Source organism: Hemiscyllium ocellatum, chromosome 36 (assembly GCF_020745735.1).
Source record: "Hemiscyllium ocellatum isolate sHemOce1 chromosome 36, sHemOce1.pat.X.cur, whole genome shotgun sequence".
Classification (NCBI taxonomy): Eukaryota; Metazoa; Chordata; class Chondrichthyes; order Orectolobiformes; family Hemiscylliidae; genus Hemiscyllium; species Hemiscyllium ocellatum.
The window spans coordinates 7,273,056-7,294,160 of record NC_083436.1 but is presented as its reverse complement, the minus strand read 5'-3'; the positions used below and the strand labels follow the sequence as shown (position 1 = coordinate 7,294,160).

At 42.4% G+C, this 21,105-nt stretch overlaps 1 protein-coding gene across 1 annotated transcript in view; it reads right to left on the bottom strand.

Annotated features, from left to right (window-relative positions):
• The window catches only part of LOC132833278 (deleted in malignant brain tumors 1 protein-like), a 119,889-nt gene that overhangs the window by 88,051 nt on the left and 10,733 nt on the right, over positions 1 to 21,105 (bottom strand). The window contains exons 4-6 of the mRNA XM_060851441.1: positions 18,900 to 19,208; positions 4,150 to 4,458; positions 3,422 to 3,736 (exon numbers count right to left, since the gene is read on the bottom strand). Coding sequence (XP_060707424.1) covers positions 3,422 to 3,736; positions 4,150 to 4,458; positions 18,900 to 19,208 — 933 coding nt within the window. The remainder of the gene's footprint in view (positions 1 to 3,421; positions 3,737 to 4,149; positions 4,459 to 18,899; positions 19,209 to 21,105) is intronic.

The following is a 21,105-nucleotide window of genomic DNA, read 5'->3' as shown; positions in this document are numbered from 1 at the left end:
CAGTGAGGTGGGGAAAAGTCAAGAGGATATGCCCAGGCTACTGGAATAGGTAGGTAAAAACAATGACTGCAGATGCTTGAAACCAGATTCCGGACTGGAGTAGATAGGCATATGGCACATGAAATTTAATGCAGAGAAGAATGAAGTGATACAACTTGATAGAAAGAATAAGGAAAGACAGTGTAAAATAAATAATACAATTCTATAAAGAGTGCAGGAGGAGAGATTGCTCAACAATACAAATTGTTGAAGATGCCAACATAGTTTGAGAAAATGGTTGATAAAAATATATAAAACATGGGATTTAATGACAAGAGTACAAGAGTAAATACTTTATGGTGAACATCTATAAAACGTGAGTTCAGCCTCAGTGGGATTAATGTGTTCACAATTTGGGCATAACACTTTGGAAAGGATATGAAGGCATTAAGAAAGGGTACAAGAAAGATTGACAACAATTACTCGAGGGACAGGGGACTTCAGCTATACTGAAAGGCTGGAAAAGCTGGAACCAACCTCTTTACAAAAGGGAACATTGAGTGGAGATATGATAGTGGTGTTCAAAATTCTGAAGGGTCTGGAACCAGTAGATATGGAGAAACTGTTCCCATTGGCAAAAGAGAAATGAAAAGACACCAACTTAAGCAAAATAGCAAAAAAACCAAAAGTGACATGAAGGAAAGCCTTTGTATGTAGTGTGTCACGAGAATGCACTTCCAAGAAAGATTGTGGGTAGTGATTCACTTCTGACTATTGAATGAAAATTAGATAAGTCTCTAAAGACAAAATCTAGAATTATAGGGTGAAAGGAAGAGAGTGGGGCTAACTGTGTTGACATAGCTGACAGCTGACACAGAGTGACTGGCTGAATGGCCACCTTCTGTACTGCAACCTTTCTATAAAATCCTAGGATGCAGGCTACCATGTCTAAGGGATTTGTCAGCCTTTAGCTCCATTTGTTGGACTGGTTCCATTTTCTTCTAGTGATGATGATTGTTGTATTCCTTCCTTTATTTTGCCATGATCTTAGATATTTTTTAATCAACTTGATCACAGATGTTACTACACATCTCTAGGTCAGGTGGGATTTGACCTCAGGCCTTTTGATGTAAAGGCAGAGCCGCTAACACCATCCCATAAGAGACCCTCCCCCGAGTTTTACACCAATATTGGAATGCTATTAACACCTTCCACAGACATGCAGTCAGATACAAAATATTTGTTCAAAGTCTCTGATAGTTACTTCTTTCCCATTATTAATTTGCCAGTCTTATCCCTAAAAACATCTAGATTTTCTTTAGCTACTGCTTCAGTTTTATGAACCTGGATAAGCACTTGTTGTCCGTTTTTATATTTCTTGCCAGTTTACTCTCATTATCACCTTTCTCTCTTGTTTTTATTCATTCTATGTTTCCAAAACATGTCCAATCTTCTGGTAAAGTCACTATTGTCTTACTAGACTAGAGGGCTGCTCTCTCACTGGAGACAGATGACTGCTTGGGGTTTAGCCTGAGGGTCACCACGCCTCAGGCAAGAGGAGAAGTTGTGAATGAGAATTATTCATGGTAACCCCAGCTGATGTGGGAATTGAACGCATGCTTTCACATCCCATTATATTGCAATCCAAACATCCAGCCCTAGGCCGATCATGAATATGTGAAATGCTGTATGTTTTTACTTTTTTGGTTAGTCATCAGTAATGCATCATTTTTGATTCCATTTTTCTGAATGAATATATCTTTCTTAATATTTATAAATTATGTCCTTAAATGTCTGTCACTGTTTATCTCATGTCTTATATTTTGTTTCTAAGTATTCTTTAGCCAATTCTATAACAATTCAACTCTTCACTACGATTGCCTTTACTTAAGTTTCTTTCCCTTAAACTGAATGTGAAATTCCTCGAAGATCCTTTACAATCAAATCATGAATGATCTTGTCATTACATTGAGTATTGAGTACAGGAGTTGGGAGGTCATGTTGCGGATGTACAGGACATTGGTTAGGTCACTTCTGGAATATTGTGTGCAATTCTGGTCTCCTTCCTACAGAAAGGATGTTGTGAAACTTGAAAGGGTTCAGAAAAGATTTACAAGGATGTTGCCAAGGTTGGAGGATTTGAGCTACAGGGAGCGGCTGAATAGACTGTTTTCCCGGGAGTGTCAGAGGCTGAGGGGTGACCTTATAGGGGTTTAGAAAATCATGAGGGGCATGGATAGGGTAAAAGGACAATATCTTTTTCCTGGGTGGGAGAATCCAGACCTAGAGGGCATAGGTTTAGGGTGAGAGGGGAAAGATAAAAAGGGACCCTAAGGGGCAAATCTTTCATACAAAGGGTGGTGTGTATATGGAATGAGCTGCCAGAGGAAGGGGTGGAGGCTGGTAAAATTATAAAATTTAAAAGGCATCTGGATGGGTATATGAACAGGAAGTGGTTAGAGGGATATGGGCCAATGCTGGCAAATGGTTAGGTTAGGTTAGAATATCTGGTTTGAGTGGACAATCTGGACCGAAGAGTCTGTTTCTATGCTGTCCACCTCTATGATTCTACAAGTTACCAGATTCAAAACTGCTTCTTCCCTGGATGGCTTCACAAGACATTACTTGAAAAATCTCTCCCATATGCACTCTTATGAATTTATACTCAAGGTTACCTTTGACAATTTGCTTTGTCTAATCTTTACAAAGATTAAAATGGCCCACAATTATGGCAGTACCTTGCTTCCAGGGTGATATTATTTCTTGTTGTATACTCTGGCCTGCAATATAACCACTGTTGGGGAATTGATAACTCCCATTGGTTATTTATGTACCTTCCTATTTATTATCTCTGTCCAAGTTCTAAAACTTGATTGCCTCATCTAATATACTTTCTCAGTATTTTACTGATCTCATTCTTAACAAACAGAGCTACCCCACCTCCATATTTTTTCTGCCTGCAATTCCAATAATCAGTTCCAGCACTGGTCATCTTGCAACCACCCTTTTATAATCTTTGCACCATATTATACCAATTTCTGATATTAATTTGTAAACCTTGTTTCAAATGCTGCATGCATCCATAAAAAGACTGTTTAGTTTTGTCTTTGAGCCAATCTTCCCTGTTTTGAACTTATTTGCAACTTCATTCCTTTGTTTGTGTGCTTTGTCCCTTTCTGTCTCACATCAGTTAATAATTTTCATCTCAGTACGTGCACCAATACCTTATCATTTTTCTTCAATTTTTCCCCTCACTTGATCCTCATGTGATATAATTTAAAACTCTAACTACCTGCCTAGTTATTTAATTTGCTAATACACTGCTTCAAACATCGGCCAGTAACGCAAAACTAAGTTTCTACTCCACTACAGCAGTTTGAGAATCTATGCATAAAAGATACAGATCTAAAATATTCATGTGAAACAAGTATCTCTCACTCACCTGAACAGGTAACTCCAGCATCCTGGCCATGTGTGCAGTTATTCCCCACTTGTGGGTTAGCAGAACATTGATCGAGGGCAGCCTCTGTCCCATTACACTTCACATCATCCAACCAAATGTCTCCAGACCCATATCCATAGTAGGCTCCTTTCGGTGCTGACAGGGCTGTCCCACAGTTCAACACTCTGCAGACCACACTCGCTGCTTTTTTATCCCAGCTGTTGTCACAAACAGTTCCCCAGATGGAGTTACGATAGACCTCAACTCTCCCGGAACACATGCTGGTACCATTCACCAGCCGGACAGGTACTGGACCTGAATAGAACAGGTAAGACAGTTAAACTATCATAGATTTTCTGGGAAGTCTTTGTCTGCATATTTTATCACAGGTATCAAACTCCCACGAATATCCAGACCTATCCTACTTCCCTAATCTCTCCTATATCAGCAGTTTTAGCAATGATTCCAGCTCATATCCCAGGGTAATGCTGTTCCAATGTGATAATGAAGCACGAGTCCTGAATTGCGTGGACCCCCTCCCAAAGATCCACCAAAGATAGCGGAAACCATGTCTTTCTTGTCCTTTCTGAGGATCTTGGTACCACTCAGTATGATAGATGGATCCACTGAGATATTGCGTGAGCCTTCACGTCAATAACAGTCACTCACCCGGTCAGAGCATTGTTATAAACTGGCAGTAAGGTGTTTTTCATGCCAGCCCCACTCACCTGAACAGATCACCCCAGCATCTTGGCTATGTGTACAGTTCTTCAAGAAAGTAACAGAGCACTGATCGAGGGAAGGTTCTGTCCCAAGACATTTCACTCCTGAAGCCCAGATGTTCCCTCTCCCCGCTCCATAGTAGGCCCCAGTCTGTGCCGACAAGGCTGTCCCACAGTTCAACGCTCTGCAGACTACCTCTGATGCATTTATGTCCCATCCATTGTCACAAACGGTTCCCCAGACAGAGTTACGATAGACCTCAACTCTTCCAGAACACATGTTAGTACCATTCACCAAACGTAAGGGCACCGGACCTGCAACAGTGATGGGAACATAGTTAAACTGATTCGAGATAATCTGGTTAAATGGGAGGTGATGCAGTTAGACATGACAATTAAGGCAATGGAATATAAAATAAACATTGCATCCTGAGTAGCACCAAGCATCAGAGGGATCTTAGCGTTCATAGCCACTGATCCCTTAAGGCATCAGGGCAGGTAGATAAAATGGTTAAGAAGTCACATCGATACTTTCCAGTATTAGCTAAGGCACAGAGTTTAAGAGCAGGGAGGCTATGCTGGAACATATAACATGTTGGTTATGCCAAATTCTGGAATCCACATTATTGGAGGGATTTATTGTAATGGAGGTGGTGCAGAGAAGATTTATCAGATCATTGCCTGGGCGGGAGAGTATACTTATGCAGAGATTGGACAGAATGTGGTTGCTTTCCTTGGAGCAGAGGAAATTGGGGTGAGGGACGTGATTGAGATGCATAAAATTAAGAGGGGCATAGATGTAGTGGACAGCAAGGAGCATCAAAGATGATTGGACTTTGATTTAAACTAAGAGGCAGGAGGTTTACAGAGAATGTGAGAAAAAATGTTTTAACCGAGGTGGTGATGGGAACCTGAAGATCACTGCCTATAAGGGTGATGGAGGCAGAATCCCTACAACATAGATGCAGGTCATTTGGGCCATCAAGTCTCTACTGACCCTCTGAAGGTCATCCCACCCAGACCCACCCCATCCCTGTAATCCTGCATTCTCATGGCTAATCCACGTAGCCTGCGCAACCCTGGAAACTATGGGCAATTTTGCATGGGCAATCCATCTAACCTGCGCATCTTTGGAAGAAAACCGGAGCACCAGGAGGAAACCCATGCCGACATGGGGAGAATATGAAAGCTCCACACGGACAGTTGCCTGATGGTGCAACTGAACCCAAGTCCTTGTGCTGTGAGGCAGCAGTGCTAACCATTAAGCCACTGTGCTGCCCTTTAAGGAACATTTCGATGTCCACTTCTGATGCCAAGGCATACAAGGCTATGAGCTAAGTTTTGGACAATGTGATTAGAGTAATTAGGTGGTCATTTTTTCTGCTGAAAACCCTCTCTCTGTGCTGTAGACCTCTCTGATTCTATGGATTTTCATTGGAGTTATCAATTGGAGATTTAAGATGGTTAGATTCCACCCTGTACTCCCAAGCATAAAGAACATAAAAGAATGCAGGATCCAGAGCTCATTCAATTAGATCATGGCTGCTCTGTACTAAAGCCCCTTCTTCCATAAATACTGCATTGTCTTCAAACTGAAGAAAATGGTTTCTCTTTTCTACACTACTAAAATCTTTTAGCCTCTTAGACAACTTGATCAGATCACTCCCTGATCTCCTATACTTGAGGAATTACAAATTTAGTCCCTGTAACCTGTCAGATTATTTAACTCTTTTACACCCCAGAGCCTTGCTGGGTCATTTTTCCTGCAAATTTTCTCACCAAAGAAGGTCACCACACTCACCTGAACAGGTCACTCCAGCATCCTTCCTGTCAATACATGTATTCACCCCCCATGGATTGGCAGAGCACTGACTGAGGGCAGACTCTGTTCCAAGACATGTCACATTATCCAACCAAATCTTCCCACTTCCGTTTCCATAGTCACCTCCTGACAAGGCTCTCCCACAATTCAACATTCTGCAGACCACATTCATTGCATTTGTGTCCCAGCCATTAGCACAGACAGTCCCCCAGTCAGAGTCATGATAGACCTCAACTCTTCCAGAGCACATACTGGTCCCATTCACTAATTGTACAGGGACTGGACCTGGAATAGAAGCAGGAACACCATTAATCTGTGAGTTTATCAACACAAGCAACATGAGAACGTGAGAAGGCCATTCAGAAACATGACAATTTCTGTCATTCAATTAGCTTAACATTGATTTGTAACTCAATACCAAATTATATGCTTTGCTCCATATCATTTCTTATTTCTCGTTAATATAAATCATCAGTCTCTGTCATGAAAGGTTGAACAGAATCCTTTGCTTTGTGTAAGGTAGAGCTACCTGACACGACCTATGAACAGTCTAGCTCTAACCTAACACAGCCGATTGTTTGGACTTGTACCACCAGAGAAAACGGCTTCTTTTCATCTCACCTATCGGCAACAGAGGGTGCTGCTGAGAAACAACAGAGGAGGATTCGGGAAGAGTGACGATTCCTTGGTTTTTTTTGAAGACAGGTTGTAAGGCAGAGGTAACGAACTGGATACTGAAGACAATTTGTGTAAACAACATATGAGGCCTTGGGCCTTTTTTAAACAGCCTGAATGGTTGAGGCTGGCTCTCAGATCCCGATTTCTGGGTTTTATTTTTCAGTAACATCAGAAGCCTTTGGGGTGTCAAAAGAATTGGAGCTTCAGTGAATGTCTCTTTGCTGCTATTTTCTCTGAATCTTGTCTTGGCATTTTTCCCTCCTGGATTGGAGAATTGTAGTGAGAATCTGTGTCGGAATCTGCCTTTTTGCCAAGGGGTGTGTTTCTAGGATATTACTATATTGGAACAGTCAATTAGTAAAGGAACTGTATCTATTCCAGTTGGTCCTGTTATAATACATGTTTTCTCAAAGCGAATTGGCTACAACGCGATTGAAGATTTTAGAACATTATTTGTAGAATGTGAACCTTCCTTCCCTGTATTGGCTACAACGCGATTCCAGTCCCATTGACTTAAATGATGCTGCTTTTACGTGATTTTCTTATAACATGGGATCACATGGAAACCAAACTATCATGCTTTGTCAGAACAAATTGTATTTGGTTAAGATTTCCAACAGTTAAGTTATTCTAAATTCTTCTTTCTTTTGTTTGTATTTTAACTGCAATGTTTAAATAAATTGTGTTTTGCGTAACAGTGGCCAGTTGCAATGCATCTGGAATATAGCACTTCACATCTACCTTTAAAATAAGCAAAAGGGTCTGGTCTGGTCCATAACACCAGAGACCACTGAGGAGTGAATAAAGGGAGGCAAGCTCCACCTAAGTGGCCACTTTGAGAAGGGTTGCCCTGTGGTTGAACTGCTACTGGAGGTTTAAGTAAATACCAGATCTCAGTGAGGAGGTTGATCAGCAGCGAGGAATGGCAGTCAGAGGAGTAGTGAACTATTGCAACTGCTGAAGGCATGAGGCCAAAGCACAAGTAGAAGGAAATTAAACTGTGAAGTTGCAACCATCAGGTAAGTGGTAAGTAGTTTCACTTTTTTGTTATTTTCTCCTGAATTTGCTGCTGTTGTTGTTAAGTTAAGGGTTAAGTCATGTCATGAGATGCTAGATCGGTGTCATACTCCTAGAGTCATAGAATCATAAAGATGTACAGCATGGAAACAGACTCTTCAGTCCAACCCGTCCACGTCGACCAGATATCCCAACCCAATCTAGTCCCACCTGCCAGCACCTGGCCCATATCCCTCCAAACTCTTCCTATTCATATCCCCATCCAAATGCCTCTTAAATGTTGCAATTGTACCAGCCTCCACCACATCCTCTCATTCCATACACGTACCACCCTCTGCGTGAAAACGTTGCCCCTTAGGTTTCTTTTATATCATTCCCCTCTCACCCTAAACCTATGCCCTGTAGTTCTGGACTCCCTGACCCCAGGGAAAAGACTTCGTCTATTTATCCTCTCCATGCCCCTCATAATTTTGTAAACCTCTATAAGGTCACCCATCAGCCTCCGATGCTCCAGAGAAAACAGCCCAAGCTTGTTCAGCCTCTCCTGATAGCTCAAATCCTCCAACCCTGGCAACATCCTTGTAAATCTTTTCTGAACCCTTTCAAGTTTCACAATATATTTCCAATAGAAAGAAGACCAGAAATGCACGCAATATTCCATCAGTGGCCTAACCAATGTCCTGTACAGCCGCAACATGACCTCCCAACTCCTGTACTCAATACTCTGATCAATAAAGGAAAGCATACGAAACGCCTTCTTCACTATACTATCTACTTGCGACTCCACTTTCAAGGAGCTATGAAGCTGCACTCAAGGTCTCTTTGTTCAGCAACGCTCCCTAGGACCTTACGGTTAAGTATATAAGTCCTGTTAAGATTTGTTTTCCCAAAATGCAGCACCTCACATTTATCTGAATTAAACTCCATTTGCCACTTCTCAGCCCATTGGCCCATCTGGCCCAGATCCTGTTGTAATCTGAGGTAACCCTCTTCGCTGTCCACTACACCTCCAATTTTGGTGTCATCTGCAAACTTACTAACTGTACCTCTTATGTTCACATCCAAATCATTTATGTAAATGACAAAAAGTAGGGGACCCAGCACCGATCCTTGTGGCACTCCAATGGTCACAGGCCTCCAGTCTGAAAAACAACCCTCCACCACCACCCTCTGTCTTCTATTTTTGAGCCAGTTCTGTATGCAAATGGCTAGTTCTCCCTTTATTCCATGAGATCTAACCTTGCTAATCAGTCTCCCATGGGGAACTTTGTCGAATGCCTTACTGAAGTCCATATAGATCACATCTATTGCTCTGCCCTCATCAATCTTCTTTGTTATTTCTTCAAAAAACTCAATCAAGTTTGTGAGACATGATTTCCCAAACACAAAGCCATGTTGACTATCCCGAATCAGTCCTTGCCTTTCCAAATACATGTACATCCCGTCCCTCACGATTCCCTTCAACAATTTGCCCACCACTGAGGTCAGGCTCACTTGTCTATAGTTCCTTGGCTTGTCTTTACTGCCCTTCTTAAACAGTGGCACCGGGTTTGCTAACCTCCAGTGTTCCGGCACCTCACCTGTGACTATCGATGATACAAATATCTCAGCAAGAGGTGATTCCTGATGAGGGGCTTATGCCCCAAACATCGAATTTCCTGTTCCTTGGATGCTGCCTAACCTGCTGTGCTTTAACCAGCAACACATTTTCAGCTGTGATCTCCAGCAGCTGCAGACCTCATTTTTTACCCAGCAATCACTTCCCTAGTTTCCCACAGAGGTCTCGGGTACACCTGATCAGGTCCTGCGGATTTATCCACTTTAACCGTTTCAAGACATCCAGCACTTCCTCCTCTGTAATTCCTGAGTGATTTGGGAATTCAGGAACCCTTCTGATGTCCCTGACTCCTTCACTTGCAGGAAGTTTGTCTAGCTGCAGTTCCTGTCTGATCACTTGATGGCTCTGAGTTGTGGCTTAATTTACTTTGGAATGTCTGCAAGGCTGAGGGAATCATGGATAGCAGGCTCTGTAAGTTGGTCACTCTGCAGATAAAAATTACTGAGGCAGATAGGGAATGGGTGACTGCCAAAAAAACGAAGACTGGGAAGGCAGTGTCGGGATCCCCTGTGGTCATCTCCCTCCAAAGCAGATGCACCATTTTGGATACTGCTGGGGGAAATGGCTTACCAGTGGAAGATGGCGGCAGATTCATGGCACCATGGCTGGCTCTGTTGCACAGGAGCATAGGAAAAAGAGTGGCAGAACTGTAGTGATAGGGCATTCACTTGTAAGGGGAATAGCTAGGCATTTCCGCGTTGTAAACAAGTGTCCAGGATGGTATGTTGCCTCCCTGATGCAAGGATCAAGAATATCTTGGAATGGCTGCAGGATATTCTGGAGCGGGGAGGTGAACAGCCAGCCGTCATGGTCCATAAAGGCACCAATGAGACAGGTTAAGAAAGAAGAATGAGGTCCTACATGCTGAATTTAGGGAGCTAGGAGTTAAACTCAAAAGTAGGACCTCAAAGGTAGTAACCCCTGGATTGTTACCAGTGCCATGTGCCAGCCAGAGTAGAAATGGCAAGATAGATAAGATGAAAACGTGGCTTGAAGGATAGTGCAAGAGGGGAATTCCTGGGACAGTGGAACCAGGTCTGGGGGAGGTAGAACCAGTACAAATTGGATCCTGGGAGGTATGTTTGCGAGTGCTGTTTGGGAAGGGTTTAAGCTAATATGGCAAGGAGATGGGAACTGATGCAGGAAGTTGGGGGATGTAAAGTGGAGACAGAAACACAAGGCAGTAAGGGAAAAAGTGAACGGTGAAGGCAGAGAAACCAAAAACAAAAATCAAAAAGGGCCACATTACATCATAATTCAAAACCGGCAAAAAATCTCAAAACAAGCCTGAAGGCTCTGTGTCTCAATGTGAGGAATATCCTTTCATAAGGTGGATGAATTAACTGCACAGACAGTTATTAGTGGATATGATGTAATTGAGATCATGGAGACCTGGCTCCAGGGTGACCAAGGATGAGAACTCAACATGCAGAGATATTCAATTTCCAGGAAAAATAGATGGAAAGGAAAAGGACTTGTTGGTTAAGGAGAAATTAGCACAACGGTAAGGGACAACATTAGCCTGGATGCTGTGGAAGCTGTATGGGTGGAGCTGCAGAACATCAAAGGGAAAAAAAATGTCAGTGGGAGTTATGTGCAGATCATCAAACAATAGTTGTGAGATTGGGGATTACATCAACCTGGAAATTAGAGATGCATGCAGTAAGGGTCTGGCAGTTGTCATGGGTGACTTCATTATGTACAATGATTGGGTCAATCACACTTCTAGCAATATAATGGAGGAGGATTTCCTGGAAAGCATGAGGGAAGTATTGGTTTCCTTGACCGATAACATCAAACAGCCAACTAGAGAGGAGACCATCCTAGACTGAATAATGTGCATAGAGTAAAGCAGGGAAGGGTGCTTATCCAAGGATAACAAGGGAAAACAAATTTTGATGGTGCAAGGCATGCATTGGCTAGGATAAACTGGCCAAGGATGCTTAAAGGTTTCACAGTGGATAGGTAATGACAGATATTTAAAGAACATATGGATGAACTTCAACAATTGTACATCCCTCTCTGGTGTAACAGTAAAACAGGGAAGAGTGCTTATCCAAGGATAACAAGGAAAATCGGGGATAGAGTTAAAGCCAAAGAGGAAGCATATGAATGGGCCAGAAAAATTAAACCTGAAGAGTGGGAGAAATTTTAAATTCAGCAGAGGACGAAAAAGGGTTGAATTTGAAAGAGGAAAATAGAATAAGAAGTGGAATAAGCTTGCGGAAAACATAAAAACTGATTGCAAAAGGTATGTGAAGAGAAAAAGACTAGTGAAGACAAATGTACGTCCCTTATAGTTAGAATCAGGTGAATTCAGAGTGGCCAACAAAGAGATAGCAGACCCGCTGAACAATTACTTTGGATGTGTCTTCACTAAGGAGGACCCAAATAACCTTCCGGAAATGCTAGGGGTCAGGGGTCAAGAAACCGCCCGTAAAAATAGTGAATGCATAGGGGATCATTTTCCAAAATTCTATAGACTGTGGATGAGGGTAGCTAAGGTAACCCCATTTTTTAAAGGCAGGAGAGAGAAAATGGGAATTCAAGGTCAGTTAGCCTGAAACTGGATGTGGGGAAAATGCTGGACTCAATTATTAAGGATATAATAACTCAGCATTTGGAAAGCAGCGGCAGAATCGGTCCAAGTCAACATCAATTGACAAAAGGGAAATCACGCCTGACAAATCTTAGGGAATTTTTTGAGGATGTGACCAGTAGACAAGGGTGAATCAATAGATGTTATGCATCTGGACTTTCAAAAGGCTTTTGACATGGTTCCATATAAAAGATTGGTAAGCAAACGTAAAGCTCATGGTATCGGAGCTAGTATATTAACATGAATAGAGAACAGGTTGGCATACAGGAAGCAAAAAGTCGGGATAAATGTGTCCTTTTCAGAGCGGCAGGCAGTGACAAGTGGGGTGCCACAGGGTTTAGTGCTGAGACCCCAGCTGTTCACAATGTGCATTTACAATTTGGACAAGGAATTGAATGCAACATCTCCAAATCTGCAGACATCACTAAGCTGTGTGGCAGTATGTGCTGTGAGGAGGATGCTAACAGGCTGCAGGGTGACTTGGACAGGCTGGCTGATGGGCAAATACTTGGCAAAGTCAATAATATGTGGCACTGGAAAAAACACAGGTCAGGCAGCATTTGAGGAGCAAAAGAGTCAACGTTCTGATGAATGGTCCTGCCTGAAATATCAACTCTCCATGTTCTCAGATGCTGTCTGATCTGCTGTGCTTTTCCTTGCACCAAACTTTATCAACTCTGACTCTCTAGTATCTACAGTCCTCACTATCCCCTAAATACTTGGCAAATGCAATATAGTGTGGGTAAATGTGAGGTTATCCACTTTGGTCACAAAAACAGGAAGGCAGATTATTATGTGATTGGTGGCAGTTTAGCAAAAGGTGAGGTGCAACGAGACCTGGGTGTCATGGTGGAACAACCACTGAAGGTTGACATGCAGGTGCAGCAGGCAGTGGGGAGAGCCAATGATATGTTGGCCTTCAAAGCGAGAGAATTTGAATATAGGAGTAGGGATGTCTTGCTGCAGTCAAACAGGGCCTTGGTGAGGCCACGCCTTGAGTTTTGGTCCAACGAAGGTTCACCAGACCAGACCAGACCAGACCAGACCAGACTAACAGGATTGATATATGAAGAAAGACTGGATCGACTGGGCTTGTACTCACTGGAATTTAGAAGAATGAGGGGTGACCTCATAGAACCATTTAAAATCCTGATGGGCTGGACAAGCTAAAAGTGGGGAGAATCTACCAATGTTGGGGAAGTCCAGAACTAGAGATCACAGTTTAAGAATAAAAGGATTGCGATGAGGAAGAATTCCTTCAATCATGGAGTAGTGGACCTATGGAATTCTCTCCCACAGGAAGCTTTTGGGGCCAGTTTGTTAAATATATTCAAGAGGCAGCTGGACATGGCCCTTGTGGCTAAAAGGATCAAGTGGTACAGGGAGAAAACGGGATTGGTATAGTGATATTGCATTATCAGCTATGATCAGTTTGTATGGTAATACTGGCTTGAAGGGCCGGAAGGCCTACACCTGCACCTATTTTTTTCTATGTTTCTCCTTCAAACATTGAAATAACTGACATTTCTTTCATCCTTTGAGCAATATGCAGTTGCAATCACTTGCTCAACACAGCGAAGAGCATTATGCCTAATTTTGACCATCGCATTTGTGAGGTACTGTAGTTTAGATTCCTTCACTAACCCACTTACAAGTGTTTTATATTTTCCACTCACAAGCGCTTTGTATCTATTTATTCATAACTCCTGTACTAACCCACTCACAATAAAACATCACATTCCTGTTTCATTCATTCATAACTCCCTACTAATCATGCATTCATTCATAAAACCGTGGTTCTGTAGTATATTTTACTATCACAAGACAGACCAAATTTAAAACAACCTCTGCTAATAAAAAACAACCCTTTCAAACCCATTACTGCATTTTCACATCTTATTTGCTACTTCTGAATAAGTATAGCGTACAGAACAATACCACCCCTGCCATCATGTCTCCATGAAACATTATGATATTAATGAGCCCTTACCAACTGTCTCCCAGACCAGAATAGGTTACAGAACATCCCCAAATACTATGTACTTGTTAAATACCTTTTAACTGGGTCATTAACCCCTTAAGAAGCTAACTGTCAAAACAACGCTTAAGTGAAATTGCATGAATGAATGAAAACAGAAAATAGTAAAAAAAGTCACAACCCAGTTCCAATAATCAGTTTAATAGTCTTCATTCTTTTATTAAATACAGGTATAATTTCTAACTTCTTTAAAGCATATAGGCCTATTATTTTTTGCTAACATTTACTAACTTAAAAGACAAAAGGACTAGCGCCTCTTCATTATCTGGAACCAGTGTTCTGGTGAAAAGGATAAATAGGGTAGTCACTAGAACTTTAAACTTGTGAATCGGGGGGGGAAGATGGGAAAGGGAAAGCGACAGGAAATATGGAGTCAAGTAGAAAGATAAGCAGCAGGTTAGCATGTGTGCAGGGTTTAAGTTCAAGACAGGCTAGGAATGAAGCAAAAAGGAAGGAGAACTTAGGACATATTACTCGAGATGTTGGAAATCATGAGGATAAGAAAATTAGCATTAGGGCGCTTTACCTGAATGCCCATGGTATTCGTAACAAAGTAGATGAATTAACAGCACAAATCATCGTAAATGATTATGTGGAATGCATCACAGAGATGTGGTTACAGGGGACTCAGGACTGGCAGTTAAACATCCATGGACTTATAACTTATCAAAAAGACAGGGAGGTGGGCAGAAGGGGTGGGGTTGCCTTGTTAGTTAAGAATGAAATTAAATCTATAGCACTGAATGACATAGGGTCAGATGATTTGGAGTCTATATGGGTGGCATTGAGGAAACACAAAGGCAAAAAAACCATAATGGGAGTTATGTACACACCTCCTAGTAGTGGCTAGGATCAGGGGTGCAAGATGTACCAGGAAATACATAGGGCATGTCAGAAAGGCAAGGTTACAGTGATCATGGGGGACTTCAATATGCAAATGGACTGGGCGAATAATGTTGCCGGTAGATCCAAAGAAAGGAATTAATAGGATGGCTTTTTGGAACAGCTTGTGGTGGAGCCCACAAGGGAGCAGGCTATTCTGGACATAGTGCTGTGTAATGAGCCAGACTTTATAAAAGATCTTAAAGTAAGGGAACACTTAGGAAGTCGCGATCATAATATGGTAGAGTTCAGTCTGCAATTTGAAAGAGAGAAGGCAAAATTGGATGTAATAGTTTTACAGTTAAACAAAGGTAATTACAGGGGCATGAGAGAGGAACTGACGAACATTGACTGGAAGCAGAGCCTAGTGAGGAAGACAGTTGAGCAACAATGGTCAGAGTTTCTGGGTGTAATTGAGGACCCAGTACAGAGGTTCATCCCAAAGAAAAGAAAGATTCTCACCGGGGGAGGGGCGGTAGTGGGAATAGACAGCCATGGCTGACAAAGGAAGTCAGGAAATGTATCAGAAAAAGAAAGTGCCTATAAAGTGGCCAATAGCACTGGGAAATCAGAAGATTGGGAAGACTACAAAAACAAACAGAGGATAACAAAGAAAGAAATAAGGAAGGAGAGGATCAAATATGAAGGTAGGTTAGCCAGTAATATTAGAAATGATAGTAAAAGTTTCTTTCAATACATAAGAAACAAACGAGAGGCAAAAATAGAAATTGGGCCGCTCCAAATTGATGCTGGAAGGCTAGTACTGGGAGATAAGGAAATAGCTAAAGAACTTATTAAGTACTTTGCATCAGTCTTCACAGTGGAAGACATGAGTAATATCCCAACAATTAAGAACAGTCAGCAGGCAGAATTGAGTATGGTAGTCATTACAAAAGAGAAAGTGCGAGAAAAACTAAAATGTCTGAAAATTGATAAATCTCCTGACTCCAAAATTTCTAAATTCTTGGAAGTGCAGGGGCGGATTAGAACAAGTCAGCATGGATTTAATAAGGGGAGATCATGCCTGACAAAATAATTAGAATTCTTTGAAGAGGTAACAAGTAGGTTAGACCAGGGAAACTCAGTGGATGTTATCTATCTAGACTTCCAAAAGGCCTTTGATAAGGTGCCACATGGGAGGCTGCTGAGTAAGGTGAGGGCCATGGTGTTTGAGGTGAGCTACTGGCACAGATTGAAGATTGGCTGTTTGACAGAAGGCAGAGAGTTGATAAAAGGTTCTTTTTCAGAATGGCAGCCAGTGACAAGTGGTGTCCACAGGGTTCAGTGTTGGGGCTGCAGCTGTTCACTTTATATATTAATGATCTGGATGAAGGGACTTGGAGGCATTCCCGCGAAGTTCGCTGATGATATGAAGTTAGGCAGACAGGCAGGTAGTACTGAAGAGGTGGGGAGGCTGCAGAAGGATTTAGACAGTTTAGGAGAGTGGTCCAGGAAATGGCTGATGAAATTCAACATGAGCAAATGTGAGGTCTTGTATTTCAGAAAGAAGAATACATGATCATGATCAGATGGGCCAATGGACTAAGAAGTGGCAGATAGAGTTTAATTTAGATAAATGTGAGGTGCTGCATTTTGGGAAAACAAATCTTAGCAGGACTTATACACTTAATGGTAAGGTCCTAGGGCGTGTTGCTAAACAAAGAGACCTTGGAGTGCAGATTCATAGTTCCTCGAAAGTGAAGTCGCAGCTAGATAGGATGGTGAAGAAGGTGTTAGGTATGCTTTCCTTTATTGGTAGGAGTATTGAATACAGGAGTTGGGAGGTCATGGTGCGGCTGTACAGGACATTGGTTAGGCCACTGTTGGAATATTGCGTGCAGTTCTGGTCTCCTTCCTATCGAAAGATGTTGTGGAACTTGAAAGGGTTCAAAAAAATTTACAAGGATGTTGCCAGGGTTGGAGGATTTGAGCTATAGGGAGACCTTATAGAGGTTTATAAAATCATGAGGGGCATAGATAGGATAAATAGACAAACTATTTTCCTGGGGTCGGGAAATCCAGAACTAGAGGGCATAGGTTTCGGGTGAGAAGGGAAAGATATAAAAGAGACCTAAGGAGCAACTTTTTCATGCAGAGGGTGGTACATGTATGGAATGAGCTGCCAGAGGAAGTGGTGGAGGCTAGTACAATTGCAACATTTAAAAGATATCTGGATGGGTATATGAATGGGAAGGGTTTGGAGGGATAGATTGGGTTGGGATATCTGGTCGGCATGGACGAGTTGGACTGAAGGGTCTGTTACTGTGCTGTACATCTCTATAACTCTATGAATATTTCTAAACGGGGAGAAAATTCATAAAGCCAAGTACAAAGGGATCTGGGATCGCTCGTCCAGGATTCTCTAAAGGTTTACTTGCAGACTGAGGCCGTGATTAAGAAAGCAAATGCAATGTTGTCATTTATCTCAAGAGCTGAAAATGTGTTGCTGGTTAAAGGGCTTATGCCCGAAACGTCAAATTTCCTATTCCTTGGATGCTGCCTAACCTGCTGTGCTTTAACCAGCAACACATTTTCAGCTGTGATCTCCAGCTTCTGCAGACCTCATTTTTTACCCGAAGATTTATCTCAAGAGGGTTGGAATATAAAAGCAGTGATGTGCTTCTGAGACTTTCTAAAGCTCTAGTTAGGCCCCATTTAGAATACTGTGTCCAATTTTGGGCGCCCATACCTCAGGAAGGACATACTGGCACTGGAGCGTATCCAGCAGAGATTCACACAGATGATCTGTGGAATGATAGGCCTAAAATATGATGATCGGCTGAGGATCCTGGGATGGTTTTCATTGGAGTTTAGAAGGTTGAGGGGAGATCTAATAGAAACTTTCAAGATAATGCATGGCTTAGAAAGGGTGGATGCTGGGAATTTGTTTCCGTTAGGTGGGTAGACTAGGACCTGTGGGCACAACCTTAGAATTAGAGGGGGTCAATTTAGAATGGAAATGAGGAGACATTTCTTCAGCTAGAGAGTGGTGGGCCTGTGGAATTCATTGCCATGGAGCGCAGTGGAGGCCGGGACGTTAAATGTCTTCAAGGCAGAGATAGATAAATTCTTGATGTTGCAAGGAATTAAGGGCTGCGGGGAGAGAGCAGGTCAGTGGCGTTGAAATGCCTATCAGCCGCGATTAAATGGCGGAGTGGACTCAATGGGCCAAATGGCCTTACTTCATCTCTTTTGTCTTATGGTCTTAATTATGCAAGCAGATGGGAAAGACACTCTTTATCCCAACAGAGTAACAGCCAGCACTTAGCACATGTTTTAACACATCTCCTGTCTCCCTGGACAGCAGCCCCTCAAACCTTTGTGGTGTAGATAAAAAAATGTAATACCATAGTAATGGAAATTTAATCTATGTAAGAACTGTGTTCAAAGGGGCTCTTGTATGACCTATATATTTGGATTCTATTGCCACCTTGAACTTGTGCTACTTGTTGCTGAATAAAGGCTATTTTCACTACTCCCAGACTTCAGTCATTATTTGAACATGATCCCACACACTTTAACATTTGCAGAGTGGAGAGGAAATTTCAGTAGATGAAGTAGGCTTTGACAGAGTAAATAAGGAAAAAATTTCCAGTGGTTGCAGGTTCAATAAGAAGAGTTCACAGATTTAAAATTATTGGCAAAAGTGTCAGAGGGGCAAATAAGGATTTTCGTGATGATTAGTTGTGATTTTGAACATGTTGCCTTAAAATGCAAAGATAGCATATTCAACAGTAATATTCAAAAGGGGATTTTGATAAATTCTTGGAAATTATTTTAAAAAGTTGCACTGGGAGTGAGATTGACTGAACAGCCCTTTCACAGGTATGATGGGCAGACTCACCATCGCGGCAAAAGTGAAGACTGCAGATGCTGGAAATCAGAGTCTAGATTAGAATGGTGCTGGAAAAGCACAGCCAGTCAGGCAGCATCCAAGGAGCAGGAAAATCGACGTTTCGGGCAAAAGCCTTTCATCAGGACCACTCCTTGTGCTATATCCAAGCAACTAAACAAGAATGTGCAAGCTGACGGACCCTGGTGGGTAGACTTTTCCTTGGGCTGATAACAAAACAGAGGCATTTGCCAAAGAGATCAGTCTTACCTGAGCAGCTGACAGCAGCTTCCTGGGTGTGCGAACAGTTACTGCTCCTGAAGGGGTTTGCGAGGCACTGATCGAGAGCAGATTCTATCCCACTGCATTGCACGCCACTCAACAACATCTCACCAGCCCCCTGTCCACGATAAACCCCAGTTACTGACTCGGCCTTCCCACAGTCCAGCTGTTTGCAGACGATGTCTCCATTGATGAGATTCCAGCCATCATTACAGACCGTTCCCCAGGTAGACTCATGAAGGACCTCCACTCTCCCTGAGCACATGTTTCCACCAACCAGTCTGACCAGGAAAGGCCCTGTGAACAAGGAAATTCTATTTGAGTATTATACACAAGAACAATTAACACTGAGGATGTTGTGTAGGACCACATTAATATCAAGAAATCATATCGCAGTCTGTCCCTGTACAATCTGGCACCTACTTCTCTTTATTTCATCTAACTTTGCTATACCCTCCTATCCTTCATTTAAATCTGTGTTGTCTACTACACATTTACGTATATAACCATGTAAAATTTCTCATTAAAATAACCTCTGTGTCACACTGAGCAATTTTTCGTACTCACATAATTTCAACTTAATCTCAAATCACTACGATCTAGGGTGTAGGTTTGCTCGCTGAGCTGTAGGTTTGATATCCAGACGTTTCATTACCTGGCTAGGTAACATCATCAGTGGCAACCTCCAAGTGAAGCGAAGCTATTGTCTCCTGCTTTCTATTTGTATGTTTGTCCTGGATGGGGTTCCTGGGGTTTGTGGTGATGTCATTTCCTGTTTGTTTTCTGAGGGGTTGATAGATGGCATCTAGATATATGTGTTTGTTTATGGCCTCTAGGAATTCTCTGGCATGTGTTTGCTTAGCCTGTCCCAGGATAGATGTGTTGTCCCAGTCGAAATGGTGGTTTTTTCCATCCGTGTGTAGGGCTACGAGGGAGAGAGGGGCATGTCTTTTTGTGCCTAGCTGGTGTTCGTGTATCCTGGTGGCTAACTTTCTTCGTTTGTCCTACGTAATGTTTGTGGCAGTCCTCGCATGGAATTTAGATGACGTTGGTTTTGCCCATGGGTTATACTGGCTCTTTTAAGTTTGTTAGTTTTTGTTTGAATATTAGTGGGTCTGTGTGCTACTAGGATTCCAAGGGGTCATTTCTGAGACTTCTTTGATGTATGGTATGGTGGTTGGTCTGCTTGTTGTGGTTTGTTCCTGAGGAATCTATGGACTGGACTTTTTGAGTATCAGTTCTTCTTGAATACGTTGTATAGGTGGTTCTCCTCTGTTTTCCGAAGTTCGTCTGTGCTGCAACGTGTGGTGGCTCATTGGAATAGTGTTCTGATACAGCTTTGTTTGTGTGTTGGGATGGTTGCTGGTGTAGTTAAGTATTTGGTCGGTGTTTGTCGGTTTTCTGTATACAAGGTTTGTAGTTCTCCGTTGTCCTTTCTTTCGACTGTGACATCCAGGAATGCGAGTTTGTTGTCGGTTTCTTCCTCCTTGGTGACCTTTATGCCTGTGAGGGTGTTGTTGATGATGTTAAATGTCTCTTCTATTTTGTTTCGTTTTGTAATGACAAAGGTGTCATCTACGTAGCGGACCCAGATTTTGGTTTGAGGGTTGGTAGGGCTGTTTGTTCTAGTCTTTGCATTACCGCTTCTGCTATGAATCCAGATAGTGGAGATCCCATGGGTGTGCCTTTGGTTTGTTTGTAGATTATGTTGCTGAAGATGAAGTGGGTGGTGAAGCACAGGTCCACTAGCTTCATGATGTTTTCGTTGGTAATGTGATTGATGGTGGTTGGGGTGTGTGTGATGGTCTCTTCTAAAAGTGTGGTAAGTATTTCCTTTGCCGGGTCGATGTTGATGGAGGTGAACAGTGCTGTTACGTCGAATAAGATCATTGCTTCGCCTTCCTCTATTTTGGTGTTTTTGATGATTTTTAGGAATTCCTGAGTGGAGTGGATGGAGTGCTGTGACTCTTCTACTAGATATTTCAGTCTTGCGAAGTAAAAACAATGACTGCAGATGCTGGAAACCAGATTCTGGATTAGTGGTGCTGGAAGAGCACAGCAGTTCAGGCAGCATCCAAAGTGCAGCGAAATCGACGTTTCGGGCAAAAGTTTTGGATGCTGCCTGAACTGCTGTGCTCTTCCAGCACCACTAATCCAGAATTTCAGTCTTGCGTGTAGTTCTTTGGCCAGTCTG